The sequence below is a fragment of the Ceratotherium simum genome, chromosome 2 (genome assembly GCF_057802395.1).
Source record: "Ceratotherium simum simum isolate JZ-2026a chromosome 2, ASM5780239v1, whole genome shotgun sequence".
NCBI classification, from domain to species: Eukaryota; Metazoa; Chordata; class Mammalia; order Perissodactyla; family Rhinocerotidae; genus Ceratotherium; species Ceratotherium simum.
The window spans coordinates 47879947-47900619 of record NC_141901.1 but is presented as its reverse complement, the minus strand read 5'-3'; the positions used below and the strand labels follow the sequence as shown (position 1 = coordinate 47900619).

Below are 20673 nucleotides of genomic sequence, written 5' to 3'. Positions count from 1 at the left end.
GTACACAATCATGTCATTTATGAATAGAAGTAGTTTTACTATTTCCTTTCCAATTTTTAGATTTTTAATCCAACACAATGCTGAATAGAAGTGGTAACAGACATTCTTGTCTTGTTAGGGGGAAGCATTCACTATTTCACCATTAAGTGTGATGTTATTTGTATGTTTTAGGTAAATAATCTTGTCAAATTGAAGTTTCTCTCTATTCTTAGTCAATTAAGAATTTTTATTATAAATGAGTGTTGAATTTTATAAAATGCTTTTTCTCTATCTTTTAAGAAGATTATATTGTTAAAATTTTACTGAATGATTTTTTTAATGTTAAGCTATGTCTTTCTAGAATAAATTCACATGACTATGATGTGTATATAACACTGTATTTGATTAATATTCCATTTATAATTTTTTTCCATCTATATTCTTAAGGGATATTGCTCTGTAATTTTTTTTCTTGTAATGTCCTTGACAGATTTTGGTATTAAGGTTATGCTGGGCTCTCTGAAAAATTTTGCATAGAATTGTTAATCTTTCTCCTTAAAAGTTTGGTAGCATTTGCCAGTGTAGCCATCTGGATGTGGTATTTTTGTTATTGGAACGTTTTAAATCATAGATTTAATTTCATTTAAAAATATAAGGTTATTCAAAATATTTTTCTCATTTTTTGCCAGTTCTGTAAGTTGTGTTTTTCTAGAAAGTTGCCCATTTCATCCAAGTCATCAAATTTATTGGCATAAATTTATTCATGACATCTTCATATTATTCTTTTAATCTGTGTAGCATCTATAGTGATGCTGCCTCTCTCATTCCTGATATTAGGTATTTCTGTTTTCTCTCTCACTCTTTTTTCCCCTTGATCAATTTTGTCAATTTTACTAATCTTTTCAAAGAACCATCTTTTGTCTTCATTGACTTTCTCCATTTTATATTTTATTAACTTCTGACTTTATGTTTATTATTCCCTTCTTTTTACCTTCTTTTTTTTCTAGCTAGTTTAGATAGATAATTAATTCATCAAATTTTCATCTGAGAACTACTATAGCTGCATCCCACAAATTTTGATATGTTGAATTTTCATTACTGTTACTTCCACAATATTTTCTAATTTCTATTGTAATTTCATGTTTGATGAATGGGTTATTTAGAAGTAAGTTACTTAATTTCCAAATAATTTGGTATTTTCTAGATATCTTATTATTACTGATTTCTAGTTTAATTTTGTTGTGGTTCGAGAACATATTTTGTATGATTTAATCCTTTGAAATTGATTACTAATTTTATGGCTCAGCATATGATATATTTTGTTCAACATTCCATATGCACTTCAAAAGGCTGTGTAACCTGCAGCTGTTGAGTATAGTGTTCTACAGGTGTCAATTAGGTTAAGTTGCTTGGTATTGCTGCTCAAATGTTTTATATCCTTACTAATGTTTTTCTGCCTGTTCTATTGATTACCAAGAAGGTATGTTAAAATCTCCAACTATCACTCTAGATTTCTCTTTCTCATAAAATTCTATCAATTGTTTACATCATAAATTTTGAGGTTATAAAATTGGATGCATACACATTTAGGATTATGTCTTCCTCCTATGGAATTGATCTTCTAATTATTATGAATTTCCTTATTTTTTCTCTATTCTTCCTTAAATTTACTTTGACAGTTATTAATATAGACACATCAGTTTTCTTATGGTTACTGTTTGCACGGAATATCTTTTCCCATTGTTTTACTTCCTATTACTTATATTTAAATCAATTACTTATATTTAAAGTGTGTCTCTTGTAGGCAGGATATTGTTGGGTCTCTCTCTTTTTTTTTTTCGTGAGGAATATTGGCCCTGAGCTAACATCTGTTGCCAATCTTTCTCTTTTTGCCGCCACAGCATGGCTCGATGAGTAGTGTATAGGTCTGCGCCCGGGATCCGAACTGCAAACCCAGGCCACTGAAGCAGATGGCACAAACTTAACCACTATGCCACTGGGCTGGCCCCACTGTTGAGTCTGTTTTAAAAATAGTCTGACAATCTTTTTCTTTTAAAGACTGATTAGTCCATTTAAATTTATTGTGATTACTGATCTGGTTAGCTTTAAGTACACCATATTTTCAAATTTGTTCCATCTGTTCTTGTTTCTTTGTTCCTCCTTTCTTGCTTTCTTTCAGATTAATCAAGTATGTTTTAGTTCTCCATTTTTCCTCTTTTATTGTCCTTTTAGATATATTTCTTGTATTTTTAGTGGTTATCCTAATGATTACAGTATGCATCCTTAATTTATTACTATCTATCTTGAATTAGTATTTAACTGCTCCATAAACAATGTAAGAGCCTTACGACAGTATAATTATAATTTTATTTCCCCTGAATTTTGTGTTATTATTGTCATATATTTTACTTCAACATATTATAAACCCTCTAATACATTGATAGTATTATTTTAAACAGCATATAGTTTTTTAAAAAGAGTTTGAAATGAAAATTTTAAAAATACCATTTACATCACACCAAACTATCAAATTCCTGGGAATAAATCTAACAAAATATGTACAAGTCTTCTATGCAGAAAGTGGAGGAAAAAATATTGTAAGAAATTAAAGAGACCTAAATTAATGGAGTGAGATACCAAATTTATGAGTTATAAGAGTCAATATTGTAAAGATGTCACTTGACTGCAATTTAGTGTTCAGATTCAATGCAATGCCAATCAAAATCTCAACATGTAGGAGTGTGTGTGTGTGTGTGTGTGTGTGTGTTTGTGCATGTGTGTGAAGCTGATTTTAAAATCTTAGCCAAGACACCTGAAAAAGAACAAGGCTCACCAAAGAAGATATACAGATAGCAAGTAAGCATATGACAAGATATTCCACATTTGTCATCAGATAAATGCAAATTAAAACGACAATGAAATAACACTACATACCTATTAGAAGGGTCAAAATCCAGAACACTGATGACACCAAATGCTGGTGAGACTGTGGAGCAACAGGAACTCTCATTCATTGCTGATGGGAAGGCAAAATGGTACAGCCACTTTGGAAAACAGTTGGCAGTTTCTTACAAACTATACACACTCTTACCATACATCCAGCAATCATGATTCTTGGTATTTACCCAAAGTGGCTGAAAATGAATGTCCACACAAAAACTGCACATGGATTTTTTTCCTCCCAGCTTAACTGATGTATAATTAACAAACAAAACTATATATATTTATAATTTTATTTATTTATTTATTTATTTTCCCCCAAAGCCCCAGTAGATAGTTGTATGTCATAGTTGCACATCCTTCTAGTTGCTGTATATGGGACGCGGCCTCAGCATGGCCGGAGAAGCAGTGCGTCAGTGCGTGCCCGGGATCCGAACCTGGGCCGCCAGCAGCGGAGCGCGCGCACTTAACCACTAAGCCACCGGGCCGGCCCCAAAACTATATATATTTAAAGTGCACAGCATAATGATTTTCTATATGTACGTATTATGAAATCATTACCACAATCAAGTTAACACACCTGTCACTTCATATAGTTAACTTTTGTGTGTGCGTGTGTGTGTGATGAGAACGCTTAAGATTTACTCCCTTAGCAAATTTCAAGTATCCAATACAGTATTATTAACTATATTCACCATGCTGTACATTAGATCCTTGGAACTTATTCATTTTATAATTAAAAGCTTATATCCTTTGACCAACATCTCCTCATTTCCTACACCTTCTAGAACCTGGTAACCACCATTCTACTCTCTGCTTCTGTGTGTTCAACTTTTTTTTTTTTAATATTCCACATATAAATGATATCATACAGTATTTGTCTTTCCCTGACTTATTTCACTTAGCATAATGCCTTCTAGGTTCATCCATGTTGTCACAAATGACAGGATTTCCTTGTTTTTTATGGCTGAATAATATTATATTGTATGTGTATATACCACAGTTCATTTATCTATCTGTTGAAAGACACTCGGGTTGTTTCCATATCTTGACTATTGGTGAATAATGCTGCAATGAACATGGGAGTACAGATATCTCTTTGAGATCTTGATTTCGCTTCCTTCAGATATATACCCACAAGTGGGATTTCTGGATCATATCATAGTTCTATTTTTGATTTCATTTTCCATAATGGTTGTACGAATTTACATCCCCACCAACAATGTACAAGAGTTCCCTTTCTTCCACACCCTTGCCAACATTTATCTCTCATCTTTTGATAATAGCCATTCTAACAGGTGTGAGGTGATATCTCATTGTGGTTTTGATTTGCATTTTCCTGGTGATATAGATGTTGAGCATCTTTTCATGTACCTGTTGGCCATTTGTGTATCTTCTTTGGAAAAATTCTATTCAGGTTCTTTGCCCATTTTTTAATTGGATTATTTGTTTTCTTGCTATTGAGTTGCATGAGTTACTAATGCATTTTAGATATTAACCCATTACCAGATATATAGTTTGCAAATATTTTCTCCCATTGCATAGGTTTCCTTTTCATCTTTTTGATTGTTTGCTTTGCAGAAGCTTTTTAGTTTGATGAAGTCCCACTTGTTTATTTTTGCTTTTGTTGCTTTTGCATTTGGTGTCATCCCAAAAAATCATTGCCGAGATCCATGTCAAGGAGCGTCTCTCTATGCTTTCTTGTAAGAGTTTTATGGTTTCAGGTCTTACATTTCAGTCTTTAATCTATCTCGAGTTAGTTTTTGTGACTGATATAAGACAGGGGTCCAATTTCATTCTTTTTTTTTTTTTTAATTTTATTTATTTATTTTCCCCCAAAGCCCCAGTAGATAGTTGTATATCACAGTTTCACATCCTTCTAGTTGCTGTACATGGGACGCGGCCTCAGCATGGCCGGAGAAGTGGTGCGTCGGTGCGCGCCCAGGATCCGAACCCGGGCCGCCAGCAGCGGAGCGCGCCCACTTAACCGCTAAGCCACGGGGCCGGCCCCAATTTCATTCTTTTGCATGTGGATATACAGTTTTCCCAACACCATTTATTGAAGAGACTATCCTTTTCCCATTTTGTGTTCTTGGCACCCTTGTCAAAGATTAGTTGACTATATGTATATGTGTGGGTTTATTTCTGGGCTCTCTATTCTGTTCCATTGGTCGATGTGTCTGTTTTTATGCCGGTGCATTAGAGTTTTGATTACTATAACTTTGTCATGTAGTTTGAAATCTGGAAGTATAATGCCTCCAGCTTTGTTGTTTTTTCTCAAGATTGTTTTGGCTAGTTGAAGTCTTGTGGACAGAGAGGTTTATAGCAGCATTATTCATAATTGCCCAAATTTGAAGGCAACCAAGATGTCTTTCAGTAGGCAAATGGGCAAATAAACTGTGGTACATCTGGACAGTGGAATATTATTCAGTGTTAAGAAGAAATGAGCTACCAAGCCATGAAAAGACATGGAGAAAACTTAAATGCATATTACTAAGTGAAAGAAAATAAAATGAAAAGGCTGCGTGATGGTTAATTTTATGTGTCAACTTGACTGGGCTATGGAATGCTCAGGTAGCTGGTAAAACATTATTTCTGAGTGTGTCTGTAAGGGTGTTTCCAGAAGAGATTGGCATTTGAATTTATAGACTGAGTAAAGAAGATCACCCTCACCAATGTGGGTGGGCATTATCAAATCCATTGAGGGCATGTATAGAACAAAAAGGGTGAATTTGTTCTCTACTTCAGCTTCTATTCAGAAGACACCCATCTTCTCTTGCCCTCCAACATGGCCACTCCTGGTTCTTGTGCCTTTGGACTTGGACGGAGACCTAAACCATTGGCTTCCCTAAAGCATTTCTCAGTCTTTCAAATTTGGATTGGAACTACATGACTGGCTTTCCTTTGCCTCCAGCTGGCAGATGGCAGATCATTGGATTTCTCAGCTTCCATAATCAGTGAGCTAATCCCTCATAATAAATCTCTTTCTATATATCTATATATATATATATTGCATTAGTTCTGTTTCTCTGGAGAACCGTGACTAACTCAGCTATATTCTGGAAAAGGCAGAACTATGGAGACAGTATTATGGTCAGTGGTTGCCAGGGATTAGAGGGGAAGAGGATGAATAGGTGAAACGCAGAAGATTCTCAGGGTAGTGACAATACTCAATATGATACTATAATGATGGATACGTGTCATTATACATTTGTTCAAGCCCATGGAATGTACAACACTGAGAGTGAGCCCTAATGTAAATTATGGACTTTGGTGATAATGATGTGTCAATGTAGGTTCCGTGATTATAACAAATGTACCACTCTGGTGGAGGATGTTGATAATGGGGGAGGCTATGCATATGTAGGGGCTGGGAGTATATGAGAAATCTCTGTACCTTCCTCTCAGTGTAGCTGTGAACCTAAAACTGCTCTAAAAAATTTTTTTTTAATGGAATTTAAAAAAAGTTTTTAATAAATTTCTCTTCATAAAAAAAAAGCAAGGTGAAAAACTTGTTATACTAAGCTAGAATTGTGTTGTATTGGTGTAAGAATAGTCAAATAGATGAATAGGACACTATAGAGAACCCAGAAATTGGTCCAGGTACATAACAATATTTGATTTATGATGACGTTGTCACTGCAAAGCAGTGGGAGAAATAGCTTTTTAATAAATGGTGCTAGGTGGAAAAAAACCACTAAACTTGATTCTTAATATCCCACATAAAAGTTAATTCCAGTTTGATTATAAATGTACTGGAAGTCCTGGACAGTGTAATAAGATAAGATAAAGAAATAAGAGGTATTCAGATTGGAAAGGAAGAAATAAAACTATCCCTATTGGCAGAGAACACATTTGTCCATATAGAGGATTCCAAGGAACCTACACAAAAAGCTACTGGGACTAATAAGTGATTTAGCAAGGTCACAGTATACAAGGTCAACATACAAAAATCATCTTGAATTTCTACACACTAGCAATAAACAATTGGAATCCAAAAGTTAAAAACAGTACCACTTATAATAGCTCTTCAGAAATGAAACACTAAGTATAATCACAATAGGATATGCAAGATCCGTATTTTTAAAATTAAAAAATGCTGATGAAAGAAACCTAAGAAGACCTAAATACATGGTGAGACATACTCTTTTCATGGATTGGAAAATTCAATATAGTTAAGATGTCAATTCTCTGTAAGTTGAGATAAAGATTTAATGCAATCCCAATGAAAATCCCAGCAGAATTCCTTGCAGATATAGACAAGCTAATTCTAAAATTCATATGGAAATGCAGAGAAACTAAAGTAGCCAAAACAATTTTGAAAAACAAGAACAACGTTGAAGGACTCACAGTATACATTTTTAAGACGTGTAATAAGCTACAGTAAAGAAGACAGTGTGGTATTGGTGAAAGGATAGACACATAGATCAGTGGAATAGAATAGAGTCCAGACATAGACCTTCATAAATTCAGTCAATGGATTATTAATAAAGATACAAAGGCAATTCAATGGAGAAAGGACAGTCTTTTCAACAAATCTTGGAAAATTAGACATCCATGTGCAAAAAAAATGAACCTTGACCTACATCTCATACCATATAAAAAATTAATTCAAAATGGATAATAGACCTAAGTATAAAATGTAAAACTATAAAAGTCTTAGAAGGAAATATGGGAGAAAATCTTCATGACCTTGGGTAGGGCAAAGATTTCTTGGATATAAAACCAAAAGCATGATCCATAAAAGAACAAATTGATAAATTAGACTTTGTCAAAATTTAAAACTTTTGCTCCTCAAAAGGCGTTGTTAAGAGAATGAAAAGAAAAGCCATGGACAAAGAAAAGTTTACTAATCATATATCTGACAAAGAACTTGTACCTAGAATATATAAAGAACTCTTAAAACTTGAAAAGAAAAACACCCAATTTTTAAAATGTGGGAAAAAGATTTGAACAGACACTTCACCAAAGAAGATATTTGGATGACAAAAGCCACATGACTAATGTACTCAGTCATTAGAGAAATGAAAATTAAAACCAAATGGGAAACTATTACACACCTATTAGAATGGCTAAAATAAAAAATACTGACAATACCCAGTTCTGGTAAGAATCTAGAGCAACTGAAACTCTCATATGTTGCTGGTGAAAATGCAAAATGGAACAGTTGTTCTGGAAAACAGTTTGGTAGTTTTTTTATAAAGTTAAACAAACACCTACCATGTGACCGAGCAATCCTACTTGTATATATTTAGTCTAGAGAAATCAGCACATATGTCTACACAAAAACTTGTACACAAAGGTTCATAGTAGTATTATTCATAACCACCAAAAACTGAAAACAACCCAAATATCCTTCAACAGATGAATGGATAAACAACTTTCATGTATCCATCCACTAGAATGCCACTCAGGAATAAAAAGGAGTAAACTATTAATACAAAAACAACATGGATGAATCTGAAATGCATTATGCTAAGTGAAAGAAGCCAGTCTCAAAATGTTATATACTGTATATTTCCATTTATGTGACATTCTGGAAAAGATAAAACTGTAATGATAGCGAACAGATCAATGGTTTCTAGGAGTTAGGGATGGGTTGAGAGACTGATTAAAGAGTGTTGGAATTGTTCTCTATCCTATTTGTGATGGTGATTATAAGAATCTAAGTATATTAAAGCTCATGGAACAGTAAACCAAAAAAGAAAAAAAAAAAGAAAAAGGAATTTGCTGTGTGTAAATTTTAAAATAATAAGTTGAGATATATTAGAGGTTGGACTCATCATCTTGGGTCAAACTGAAGGTCCACATAGCCTACAATTCTATGGCTAGTAGTGCCATAAAATAAGATGGTTGCTATTTATCCTCTCTGGCCCCATATACACCAGCATCTTTTAATGGTTCTGTTAGGCATAACTGACTCATTCTCACTCTGAAAACATATTTATTTTACCTTTTTAAACCATAGACTGTAGATCACAGTAACATGCAGTAATATTTTTTTATAAGTGGAAATTTTTAAAAAACCCAAAAGAATCAACTGAATAACTTTCTACTAAAAAGAGAGTTCAATAAAGAAGCAGAATATAAGAACATACACAAATCAATGTCTTTTCTATATACCAATTAGAAAAAGTAACAGAATAAAGGAGTCCATTAACCAAAGGAAACCTAAACATTTCCTAAGAATAAACAAAAAAGTAATGTGCAAGACCTATATGAAGAAAACAATAAAACCTGACTGAAAGACATAAAATATGACTTGAATAAATATCTTGTTCCCAGATAGGGAATCTTAGCATTGGAGAGATTATTAAGTTTCCCAGTCTCCCAACATTCATTGATAATGTCAAAGCAATCCAATCAAAATTCCAGTTGAATTTTTTATGGACCTTGACAAGTTGATTCTCAAATTAATTTGAATACTGGAAAAGAAAATGTATTAGGCGCCGGCCCCATGGCGTAGTGGTTAAGTGCACGCGCTCTGCTGCTGGCGGCCCGGGTTAGGATCCTGGGCACGCACCGGACGCACCGCTTGTCAGGCCATGCTGTGGCAGCGTCCCACATAAAGTGGAGGAAGATCGGCACAGATGTTAGCTCAGGGCCAGTCTTCCTCAGCAAAAAGAGGAGGATTGGCATGGATGTTAGCTCAGGGCTGATCTTCCTCACAAAAAAAAAAAAAGAAAGAAAGTGTATTAAAAAATTAAAAGGAAGACAAAAATTGAAAAGAAATAATTCAAAACAAATCGTCACATTATAATGATTGAAACAGTATAGTATTTTTGTGAAAAAAGATAGTTTCATGTATATAAAGGAATTTAGTTTGCAATAAAGATGCTACTTCAAATCATTTGAAGAAAGGATGAATTATCAATAAATGATGTTTTCTTATTTATTTAAGGAAAAAAAGTCAGGTCCTGACTTTGCATTGTACAGAAAAACAAATTCCAGAGATAAATGTAAAAAATGAAACTAGATAAATACTAGGAGAAAACATAGGAATATATTTATATAATCTGGGCGAAAAGGAAGGCATTTCTAAGACAAAATCTAAGAACAGTGAAGGGAAAGTTTTACTCATGGAAACTCAAAACTTCTGTACATAAATAATACTAAACAAGGAATAAAGAAAGGCTATAAGCAGGAGAACATATTTGCAACATATTCAACAAAAGATTAAAATTCAAAATGTCTGAAGAGCTTCCACACAACTATAAGAAAAAGACAAAGAATACAATAGAAAAATAAGCAAAGAATATGAACAGGCCATTCAAAAAAGAAGAAATTAAAAATGGCCAATTAGTCTATGAAATGATCTTCAACAGGATGTGTAACCAAAGAAATTTTAGGCAATGAGATATCTGTTTTCCTCTTCAGATTGGAAAACAAAACAAAATAAAAAGATTGGTCATATTCAGAACTGGAGAGGGGTTGGAAATGGGCATGCTCATCCACAGTAGGTGGAAGATAAATTGATTAAGCCTTCATGTGGAACAATTTTATCGAAATTTTAAATTCCTTTGATCCACCAATTACTTTGCAGGATTTCCTACAGAAATAGTTGCACATGTGTATAGACAAAAATGTTTACTGCAGCATTGTTTGGGTATAGCTTTGGTGCTAGAGCCAGATTATGTGGACTCCGTCACTAACTAGTTTTCTGACCTTAAGCAAGTTAACATTTTTTGTCTCAGTTTTCTCATCTGTAAAATGAGGAATAGGATATTACCTACCCCATAAGGTAGTTGTGAGGAACAAAGAAGATAATACATGTAAAGTGCTCCGCACATGGCCTGGCACATAGAGTTCGACAAGTATTAGCTGGCATTAATAGTGAAAACTGTTAAATAACTTCATAAATATTCATCAAGATGGAAAAGAACTCTATTATGGGATTTCATACTATGGATTAATATATATATTTTATAATATAAATGTATTTTAAAAATTTATTTTTAATAAGATGAATTTATACTGACATGGAAAGATTGGGAAAGATTTGAACCAGCACAGCCCCTATTTGGTTTGTATAGTTCTCATGGCAAAGTGTAGGAACAGTCTAAGCAAGCACATTTATAGCTTTAGCTCATATACTGGAGTATATCACATCTACTTGCATTCCATTGGCTAAAGCAAATCATATGGACTCTGCCTGTCGGGAGGCACTGAAGCCACATGGCTAAGAGCATGGATGCACAATCATCTTATAGGCGAGAAAGTGAATAGTTGGGAACAGTAATACAATCTACCAAAGCTGGCTATCCACGACCCCACCATTGAGTAGATATCCCACACTGTGTGTGTGTGTGTGTTTTCTGTTTACCTTCAGAACTTGTATCTATGGGCCATACATATAAGAAAAACAGTAGGGAATATTTGCTTGTGGATTTCCCAAGCAAATGAGGTTATGATGGGACCTCAACAATGAGGGATAACTCCCAATTTCTTGTGTTTCCACTAGTGAGATGTAGATACTTGGGTGATCATCAGGCTCATTTCCAACTTAAGTTTTTCACAATACCCTGGACATTCAAATTTGTGTTTAGTTCCTTGTAAAAAAAATTATTTCATTTAATTTTCACATCATTATAGGGTAGCTATTATTATCCTCATTATAAATTATATGTATCAGAGGCCTTCCAGAAGCACTCTCTGATTGTTAAAACTCTTTGATTACGAAGATTAATTGTGCATGACAATTTTGAGCACTCCTGGGGGATGGAGGTAGGAGAACTTCCTTGCATCAAAGTTACAACAGTGCCTCAAGAATACAGATATGTGGTCAACAAATGTGCTCATTTTTCAAACTTATGACCCAGGCTTTGTGGAGTTGGGGCGTAAGATGGCTTTGGGCTCTTGTCAACGAGAGTAGAAGAGAATTGTTAGAATTGTAGCCTCTGGTAGCAAGATCACATTATCTAAAAATACTTCAGTGTAGGCTGAATCACGAGAAATATTTTGGCTTCATGGGTTTATTATTGAGATGTCCTATTCCTTCTATGGAACTATGTCACAAAAGTTAAATTCCAGAGTTGGCAAATTCAAAAGTTTTGTGGGAATAGCTAGGTGGACTGCATAAACATTATACTGCTGGGTAGAGAACAGAAAGAATGAGATTGCCTGTGACTAATTTGATGACAAGGCATGACAGTCAAAAGGCATTCAATTAAAAAGGAAAACAAATGCAACCCTGTCAAACAGAAAACCTGTGGGCGGATTTTGGTGCAGAGCTGCCGGTTTACAATCTCTAGACTTTGTCCTCAAAGATTTATTTGATTACATCCCAGTGTTATGCCCTTACCTTTGGTATTAAAGAGGAAGGGCAGTTTTCTGAAGTGACTGGGCAAGAGTCCTATAAAGCAGATTTACTTTGTTGATATACTTAAATGTGCGCTCTCTTTACTATATTTCCCCTGAATTTCTGGGTTTTAAATTTATTATGTGCTATTTGATGCCAAAGATGTATGATTACATCAAAAGTGAAAATACAGTTTTTCCTTTCTTAGGAGAAGGAAAAGTCAGGTCTCTTTCATCCCAGTAGAGTGATTTTTCCACTTAATCTAATCCTAACCTGAGTCCAGAGGTCTAAGTCTGTGTATTCAAGAAGTCTGTACAAATTGTCACCTATGGTCACAGCTGTTACTCAAGCTCCATATCTGACTCACTAGATGCTGCCAACTCGTGTCCTGTTGTTAACCAACAGGGATATAATGGACAACAAACACAACTTGTTTGCTAACCTGTACTTGATCATGCTTGTTTTGCCAGGGTTGACAGATTCTAAAGCTCATCACGGGCATGATTTGGTCACCATTAATCCCATTAAGTTGCTGTTGCTGAAGGTATACTCTCTCTGTGGAATAATAAAAAAGAATTAATGTGAACCCCATGATTATATAACCTGAGCAATGATTGAAAAAGGAGTTGGGGTTAGACTTTATTCTGGCAGTTAACATTGACTCACCAGAAAACAGACGAGTTGCCTAAACTTTCTGTGCCTTAGTTTGCCTCTTGGTGAAATGTCCTCTCTGTACCTCAAGGTAATAACAATTATAAGTCCTGGATTTTAGAATTGTTCTATAGGCACCTCATTCAAACATTCAATATTACTTATTGAGTGCATAGTATGTGCCAGGCACTGTTCTAGGTACAAATTTAACATATCCTAAAAGTGAAATCATTATCTTCCCTTCCTCAAATCAGCTTTTATCTCCTATATTCTGTCTCAGGGGTGGCATCAATATCCACCCAGTTATCCAAGGCAGAAGCCCCTGGGAGTCAATCTTAACATTTCTCCCTCCTTCAGCCCTATATCCAACCAATGACCAAGTCCCTTCAAGTGTACCCTCACCAATTTAAAAAATCTGCTGCTCCATTGATAACCCTGCCCAATATCTTTGCCCTTGTGGTCTATCTGCCTTAAATACTCTTCTTCCTGATTTCACATAGCTGGCTTCCCATCATTCAGATCTTGGTTCAAATGCCATCTTCTTAGTGACATGCTCTTCAGCCTATCCTATCCAGAGCTGCTCCCCAGCCCTACTCTTTCTGTTTTACTATCTTAGCACTAATACTACCTGATAACTTATTATCCCTCTCCCCCTTTTCATCTGTCTGCATCACTAGAATCTAAGCTCCATAAGTGCTGGGACCTTTTCTGCCTTGTTCACTTCTATTCTAGACACTGGGGATATGGCCAGTATAATCACTCTCCGTTGTACTCATCTGGCAAAAATGCTACCCTGGTAAAATCCAATTCTCTAACTTTTCCCCACCTGCACCCAACACACACCATGCTGACTGGGCTCATGACCATAAACCTCAAGTGTCCCTCGCTGCTGCTTGGCAATGCTACCACATTTCTTTAGTCAATTCACTTTCTACTTCCCCATATGACTATTTCACACCTTTCCCTCCTCAAACGTCCAAAACCCCCTTCTTCCTCCTTAAGCTCATCTGATGACCTTGTTTCTTATTTCGCTTAAACAACAGAAACAATCAGAAGAGCTCTTCCACAGGCTCTCACACCAGATCTGTCCATATACTGTGCCTCTGCCTGTTCCAGTGCATAAACTGTCTATGCTCCTATCTAGGCCAACCCGTCTCCTTGTGCGTTGGGTTCCCCCTCCTTTCACTCTAGGACATCACTCCGGCAGCATTGGTTTTTCTGTCCACTGGGTTGTTCCCATCAGCATTCAACATGCTCTAATATCACCCATTTAAAAACAAACAACCCTCCCCTTGACCCATAACCCCTTTCAGTTACTGTTCCCAGTTTTCTGCTCCACTTTACAGCAAAACTCTTTGAGAGAGGTGTGAGACATTTTGTCTCCACTTTCTTTCCTCCTATTCTTTTTAAAACCCACTCCAATCAGGCTTTTGACTCCACAATATACAGAAATCATTCTTGTCAAGGTCATCAGTGACCAGTATATAGCCCAATCCAGCAGTTATTTCTCTCTCTTATCTTTACTCCACCTCTCAGCTGCATTTGACACAATCACTCCCTTCTTCTTCTTCTTTTTTTTTTTTTTGAGGAAGATCAGCCCTGAGCTAACATCCATGCTAATCCTCCTCTTTTTACTGAGGAAGAACGCCTCTGAGCTAACATCTATTGCCAATCCTCCTCCTTTTTTTTCCCCCTAAAGCCCCAGTAGATAGTTGTATGTCATAGCTGCACATCCTTCCAGTTGCTGTATGTGGGACGCTGCCTCAGCATGGCCAGAGAAGCCGTGCGTCGGTGCGCGCCCAGGGTCCGCACCCGGGGGCCGCCAGTAGCGGAGCGCGCACTTAACCGCTAAGCCACAGGGCCGGCCCCTCCCTTCTTCTTGAAACTCCTCTTCATTTGGCTTCAGGGACACCATGCTCTTAGTTCTCATACTATCTCAGGCTGCTCTTCTTAACCTCTTCTACTCATTCCTCCTCATCTTCTCAACTTCTAAATATTAGTTGTCCAAGGCGTAGTCTCTTATATAGTTCCAGTCATCCTCTAGGGAGACCCATCCAGTACCAAAGCTTAAGGTCCATCCTAAAATGATGACTTCCATATTTTCATATTCAGTTCCAACCTCTCCCCTGAACTCCAGACTAATCTGATTATCTATTCAAAACCTGTACTTGAATATCTAATAACCATTTCATGCTACTCCGTCCAAAAATGAATTCTTGATGTTCCTCAAACCTCATTGTCAGTCTTTCCCCCCTCCATAAGTGTAAACTCCCTTCTATCATTTGCTCCAGCCAAATCCCTGCAAACATCCTTTATTCCTCTATTTTTCTCAGATGCTCAGTCAGTGTATCTTATAGGCTCTACCTTTTCAATATATCTAGTATCTGACCACTACTCACCACTCCACTGCCACCATACTGGCCCAACAACTATTGTCTCTTGCCCAGATTGCTGCAGTAGTCTCCTAACTGGTCTCCCTGCTTACACCCTGCCCACTTCTACAGACTCGTTTCATGCAGCATCCAGAGTAAAGCTTTTATAGGCATCATCTCACTAGCTGATTTGAAGTCTCTCAGCTACCCTTCTTAGCTGTATTTTAGATACCAGAGTCAATATACCTACAGAACATTTAGCTTATAGCTAGGACCCTATCTCTAGTATTGTGCCAAAACAAATATACTTTATGTTAAAAATAAAAAACAGCCTTTTGAGTGGCAGGTGGTTGGTATTGCTGCTTTAATGAACGTCTACCCACTGAGCCCAAAGGGGAAGAAATAAGTCAAACACAGAGACCAGGATGCAAAAACCACTCACAAGCAGCCACAAAGGACAGAAGCTCCTCCAGAGAAGCCAGCAAAGGATACAAATCTATCTGAAGTTTCTGAGAAAACACCCAAGTAGGAAATCAATGCAGCCCCATTATGTAACTCTAATTCTCTTTCAGCTTAACATTGACCACTACCTGATTTTTATTTGCTAATTTCCTGTCTCCTCCTTTTAAAATATAAGCTTAACTTTAAATATAAGCTTAATACAAATTTAACTTACTTAAACGTCCTATCGATGAGACTAGTGGCCTCTGTCTCCAGTGCTAAACGAGTGCTTGGCACATGGTAGGTGCTCAGTCAGTATTTACAGAAGGACTCAGGACACAGAATTAGCTTCACAAAACATTGCTTGGAGTTTTATGAATAAACCAACCTGAAGTCAATCTCTTTTGTAGCTCACAACCAATTTCTCCCTTTTGTTAATGGTAGGTAAGGATGGGGAGAAATGCAACTTTAATCTGCGGTTACTGAAGATGGAAGCACCAAGATTAACCTAAATGAGAATAGTATTCTGATGACGTTACCCAGAGGAGAATATGATGCCTGTTGCAGCTTTGCCAATTACCGAGTTGCAGTTCCCTCATCTGTAATGTGGGGACAATTGTAGTACCTATTTATAGGGTTACAACTGTGAGGGTTAAATGAGAAAACAAATACTTGTAAAGTCATTAGGGCAGCACTTGTAATGCATCAACGAAAGCAGCTATTTGGGTGTTGTTATAATATTTCTATTAGCAGTACACTACTAATCATAAATTACTGCATCATAAATCCACTCAAAGCGGATGTTGAGTCACGGTGACCCCAATCTAACACACTGCTTCAATTTGCTCCCCTTCATTCACTTGAGAAACCCATTGCGGAAACGACACCTTTCGTGATTTTAATTTACTACCATTCAGAGGTTCCTTATTTTGGCCTGCAACCAGCAGGAAGTAAGAGGATTTCAGGGCCTAAACGAATTTATTACCAGTGTAAACTGAACTGAGCACGCTGTCCTTTGCAATCTTGCTGTGAATCTCTGGAGGGCAGGGACGATGTCTTATCGAATTTTATAACCCCAGAGCCCAGCAGACTACCCGGCACGTGACAGTCAATGCTGATTAAATAAGTGAATGACTAGCACAGGCCGACCCCCTGACCAGATTTCAGGCCATCAGTCCTCTAGAGCGGGCATAAGCACAACCAGAAACACAAGGAGTGAGACTCAAGCGACCCTACGTGCGGCTGACCGCCAGAAATCCCGCATGTGCCTGAAGGGTAACTCAGAGCGTCGCTCGCGCGCAGAACTCCGTGCAGGGCGCGCCCTCTGGCGGCGGCTGCGCCCGCGGAGTCGGGCCGTGCGCGGCAGGAAGGAAGCGCGCGGGGCGGCGGAGGCGGAGCCTCTTCCGGCTCCATGGAGCGCGCGGGCGCCGCCACCCGCGAGGGCGACATGCCCGGCTTCTTGCTGGCTCTTCAGACCAAGAGCCGAGCCGAGGCGCCGCGGGCGCGGGTGCAGGAGCAGGACTTAAAGCAGTGGGGCCTGACAGGTCAGTGGCCCCGGGCGAACTTACGCCCGGCCGGCCAGCTCTTTGGGACTCCCCTCTCCCGGACCGGGACCCCGCGCCAGGAACGGTGCCGAGGCGCTGCGTGTGGACCGTCCTGTGGGTTTTTAACTTACGGGAAACAGGGTCTTCCTTTCCCGCCCCTGCGGTGGGGCTGGGCGGAGAGGAACCCGGCCTGGGGCCGGGGGGCCATTTTACCCACCTGCGCAGCGCGCGGGGCCGCGTACTCTGGATGAATGGGATTCGGGGCGGGAAGCGAGGCCTGCCCGCCGACCCGACATACTGGCCCGGGGCAGGGGGAGCTTGGTGAGACCCTTGTCCCAAAGGTAAGACGTTCTCTCTGAAGAAGCGGAGGACGTCCTGGCCCCAAGGGTGTGGCTTTCAAGTTTCTGTTCTGGTAGGTTTGGAGGCCTGGCGTGGGTGGGGTTTCATTGGTTGCTTCTGTGAAACTATCAGAACTTGTCTTCAAGCTTCAGTTGTTTTCGTTTACCGTTCATATGCAGTTCTGTGATAATTCCCCACTGGTTAATTCTCTCCCTATGATCTATTTTAAAATATGCACCTAAGCAAAGTTTATCAGCTCATCGCCAGACGTAACTTTTATTTATACTAGCCCTTTCTTGGAATCTTTGAAGCACGAAACTTGGATTCCTCTGAGGTCTGCAGGCAGCGAGGCCACCACATTTCCTGTGGATGGAGAGACCCAGGCCCTATTGCCCTTTTTCTGGCCTGCGCTTGACTCCCCACCTAACATCTACCGTCCTTGTTTTCTTTATTTATAAAATGGGGAACGCAGTGCGTGCCTTAACTGTATGACGGAAACTTGGATCAATAGTAATCAGTGATGTAGTCGTTAATTCATTGTTTATGGAGTGCCACTGAGAGCCACAAACTGTAAGGTTTGGTACAGAGATGAGTAAAATAAATATGGGCTCTGCCCTCCTAGAATTTCTACACTAGGTCATGCGAGTGCTTTCAAAAGTATAAAGAAGTATTTATTGAACTCATACTATATGCTAAATATCAAGGAAGTGTGAGGTTTTGTTATTCTCGAAATAAAACAAAAGATGCAGTTCTATGTGCAGCTTAGAAGAGGGATGGATAATGATGAATGGATAGGATACAGACATGAAAGAGAAAGACCTTTCCCTTCTTGAGTCTGAGTGTATACCAATGTGTTTCTGTGTCTGTAAGGAGTGCATGAATTTGTGGACTGATGTTTATATGTTTGATGTATCTCGACTAAAGTTTATATGTTTGTGTGTTTGCTTATTTCCTTACATGTGTTTTTAGGTATGATACTTTGAGAACATGTGTCAGAGAGGGTTAAAGTGTGCACATTGATGTTAGATTGTAAATAATACACCCAGAGAAATGTACACATGGATGTGTGCTGATTTAGTGAAAATGAGTAGATAGATGAGAGGCTGCAAGTTTTTGTGGATGAGTTAGAGTGAGTGAATGAAAAAGTAAATAGACAAATGTGGAAACTTGGTAGTGGGAATAGATAAGTTGGTAGTGGGGAGAAAGAAAGAAACAGAAAATAGGTATATTGAGAGGAATAACCATTGAATATTATGATTTAAAATTCCTATTTCTATTTACCAGAATAAATTAACATTCTGAGAAACTATGTGAGTCGGTTAAAAATACTTACTGATTTTTTCTTCTGATTACAGAAGTATTACATGTTCTCTGTAAAACAGGGTGATTTTCTATGCGTAAAGAAAAAAAATTTAATCTCCATAATCCTCTTACTGTTAACATGTTATTATCTATCCTGCTAGTCGTTGGTCTACGCATGTGTCAGGTAAGAGGGAGAATCCCCCTCCGCCCTTTCCTTTAAGGTTCTTATGGCTGGCCAAATAATTAAAAGACAGGTTAGCAGGAAAAAATAATACCAAATTTAATAACATGTATACATGGGAGAAAGCAGGGAAACTGAGTTTCTCAATACAATAGCAGAGATTCTCCTCTTAAATACCATCTTCAGCTAAAGACAAAGGCCGTTGTTGGGGGTGGGGAGGGAGACAGAAATCACGGTAATCAAGGGTATGTAGATTTAAGGCCTTATCCTCCACCCTGATAAGTTTCTAGAGAGGCCATCCCCCCTTCCCCCCAGAGTGGGAGATACCTTTACAAATGGAGATTTCCCTTATAAATGTAAATGTTTGTCTGGCAACTCCTTGCAGGGCCACCTAGAGAATGTGGCCAGAGAGACAGGAATTATAGTAATCAAGAGTATGTACATTTAAGTCTTCTTCTTTCGTCCTGATAAGAGTTTTCACAGATAAGGTCATCCCCCCCCTTCCCACTACACAGAGGGAGATACCTTTACAAATGTAAATATTTGGTAAACAGAACTTTGTTAAGAATGGGCTTAGCGAGGACCCTGCCAATCTGTCTACACCCAGAGTTAAATTCCTTTAGGCAGTTTGGGGGAGGTCAAATGTCTGTCAGAGAAAATAATCAAGGTAAAGAGATATATTTCAGGGTGGCCAATTTTGATCTCCCACAGTCCCGCCTTTGAAACTTAAAGTTTCACAGTCCTTTTGAAACTTAAAGAAGTTTCATAGTCCAGAAGCTGAGTTGGTAGATTGTTCCATCTCACTGAACACATTTCTTAGTCCTGATAATAGATCAGTTCAATTAAGTTCATTTTAAAAGGTGATGATGCAGGTGGGCTCCTAAAGTTAGGCCTTACATACTGTGGAAGTAAGCAATCAAGTATTTAATAAGAAGCATTTCTATGGAAACAAAAATAAAAACAAGGTTAATGGTTGGAGCAAATTGTAAATCGGTTTCTGAGTTCAGAGGACAGCCAGTTAAGATTTTTAGATGTCAGTGTCAAAGCATCTTTTGTAGTTTAAAATGTCTCTGATGATGTCATCGGGTAATCTCTCAGGCTTATATCAGTTCCATCAGCTTCAGTTTGTAAGGCTTGAGGAAAAGGGGCAGGTTCAGTTTTCAATGATTCCAAATGAAAATGATGGAAAAAGAAATCAAAATCGTTAGTTTGGAGATCTGTAGCCAGATATTTTAGGAGACTAGAAGAAATCAGGATCCAGTCCAGTCAACAGATACAAAATAAAAACCTCAAAAGACAATTAACAAAACTAGGATCTAATAGCCACAAATGTATATTATAGTTTCCATTGAAATAATTTCTCTCTAGAATCACCCTCATTTTTATCAAAGATAGCCAAATTAAGACTAGCTAGTTTGCAATATAAGTTTAGTTCTAATAAATTTTGCCCAATTATTTACATAAGTACAGCAGGAATAGCCATTGATCATATAGGCTCCTTTAAATCTGCCTTGCTAGAACTTTTTATAAGGAATCTCACATTGAACTTCAAAGGCCTCTGGAGGCCAGGAAAGCCAAGCCAGGGATTTTGTCATCAGACTTCGCCTGCAATACCTACAGATTTGG

General features: G+C 37.8%; 2 protein-coding genes across 4 annotated transcripts in view; one reads left to right on the top strand and one right to left on the bottom strand.

Moving 5' to 3' along the window:
- The window catches only part of FMO5 (flavin containing dimethylaniline monoxygenase 5), a 51682-nt gene extending 34159 nt beyond the window's left edge, over positions 1-17523 (bottom strand). Inside the window, exon 1 of the mRNA XM_004420589.3 lies at positions 17443-17523. The gene's annotated coding sequence lies outside the window, so the exon portion shown is untranslated. The remainder of the gene's footprint in view (positions 1-17442) is intronic.
- The window catches only part of CHD1L (chromodomain helicase DNA binding protein 1 like), a 68244-nt gene continuing 64658 nt past the window's right edge, over positions 17088-20673 (top strand). For 2 of the 3 annotated variants that reach the window (XR_015555417.1, XM_004420584.3), the window contains exon 1: positions 17088-17225. Coding sequence is in view for 1 of the 3 variants with exons in the window: in XM_004420584.3 (XP_004420641.1) it covers positions 17093-17225 (133 nt within the window). In the remaining 2 variants the exon portion in view is untranslated. Of the gene's footprint in view, positions 17226-17511; positions 17638-20673 lie in introns of those variants that run through there. The other variant, XM_087444481.1, reaches the window with a different exon arrangement.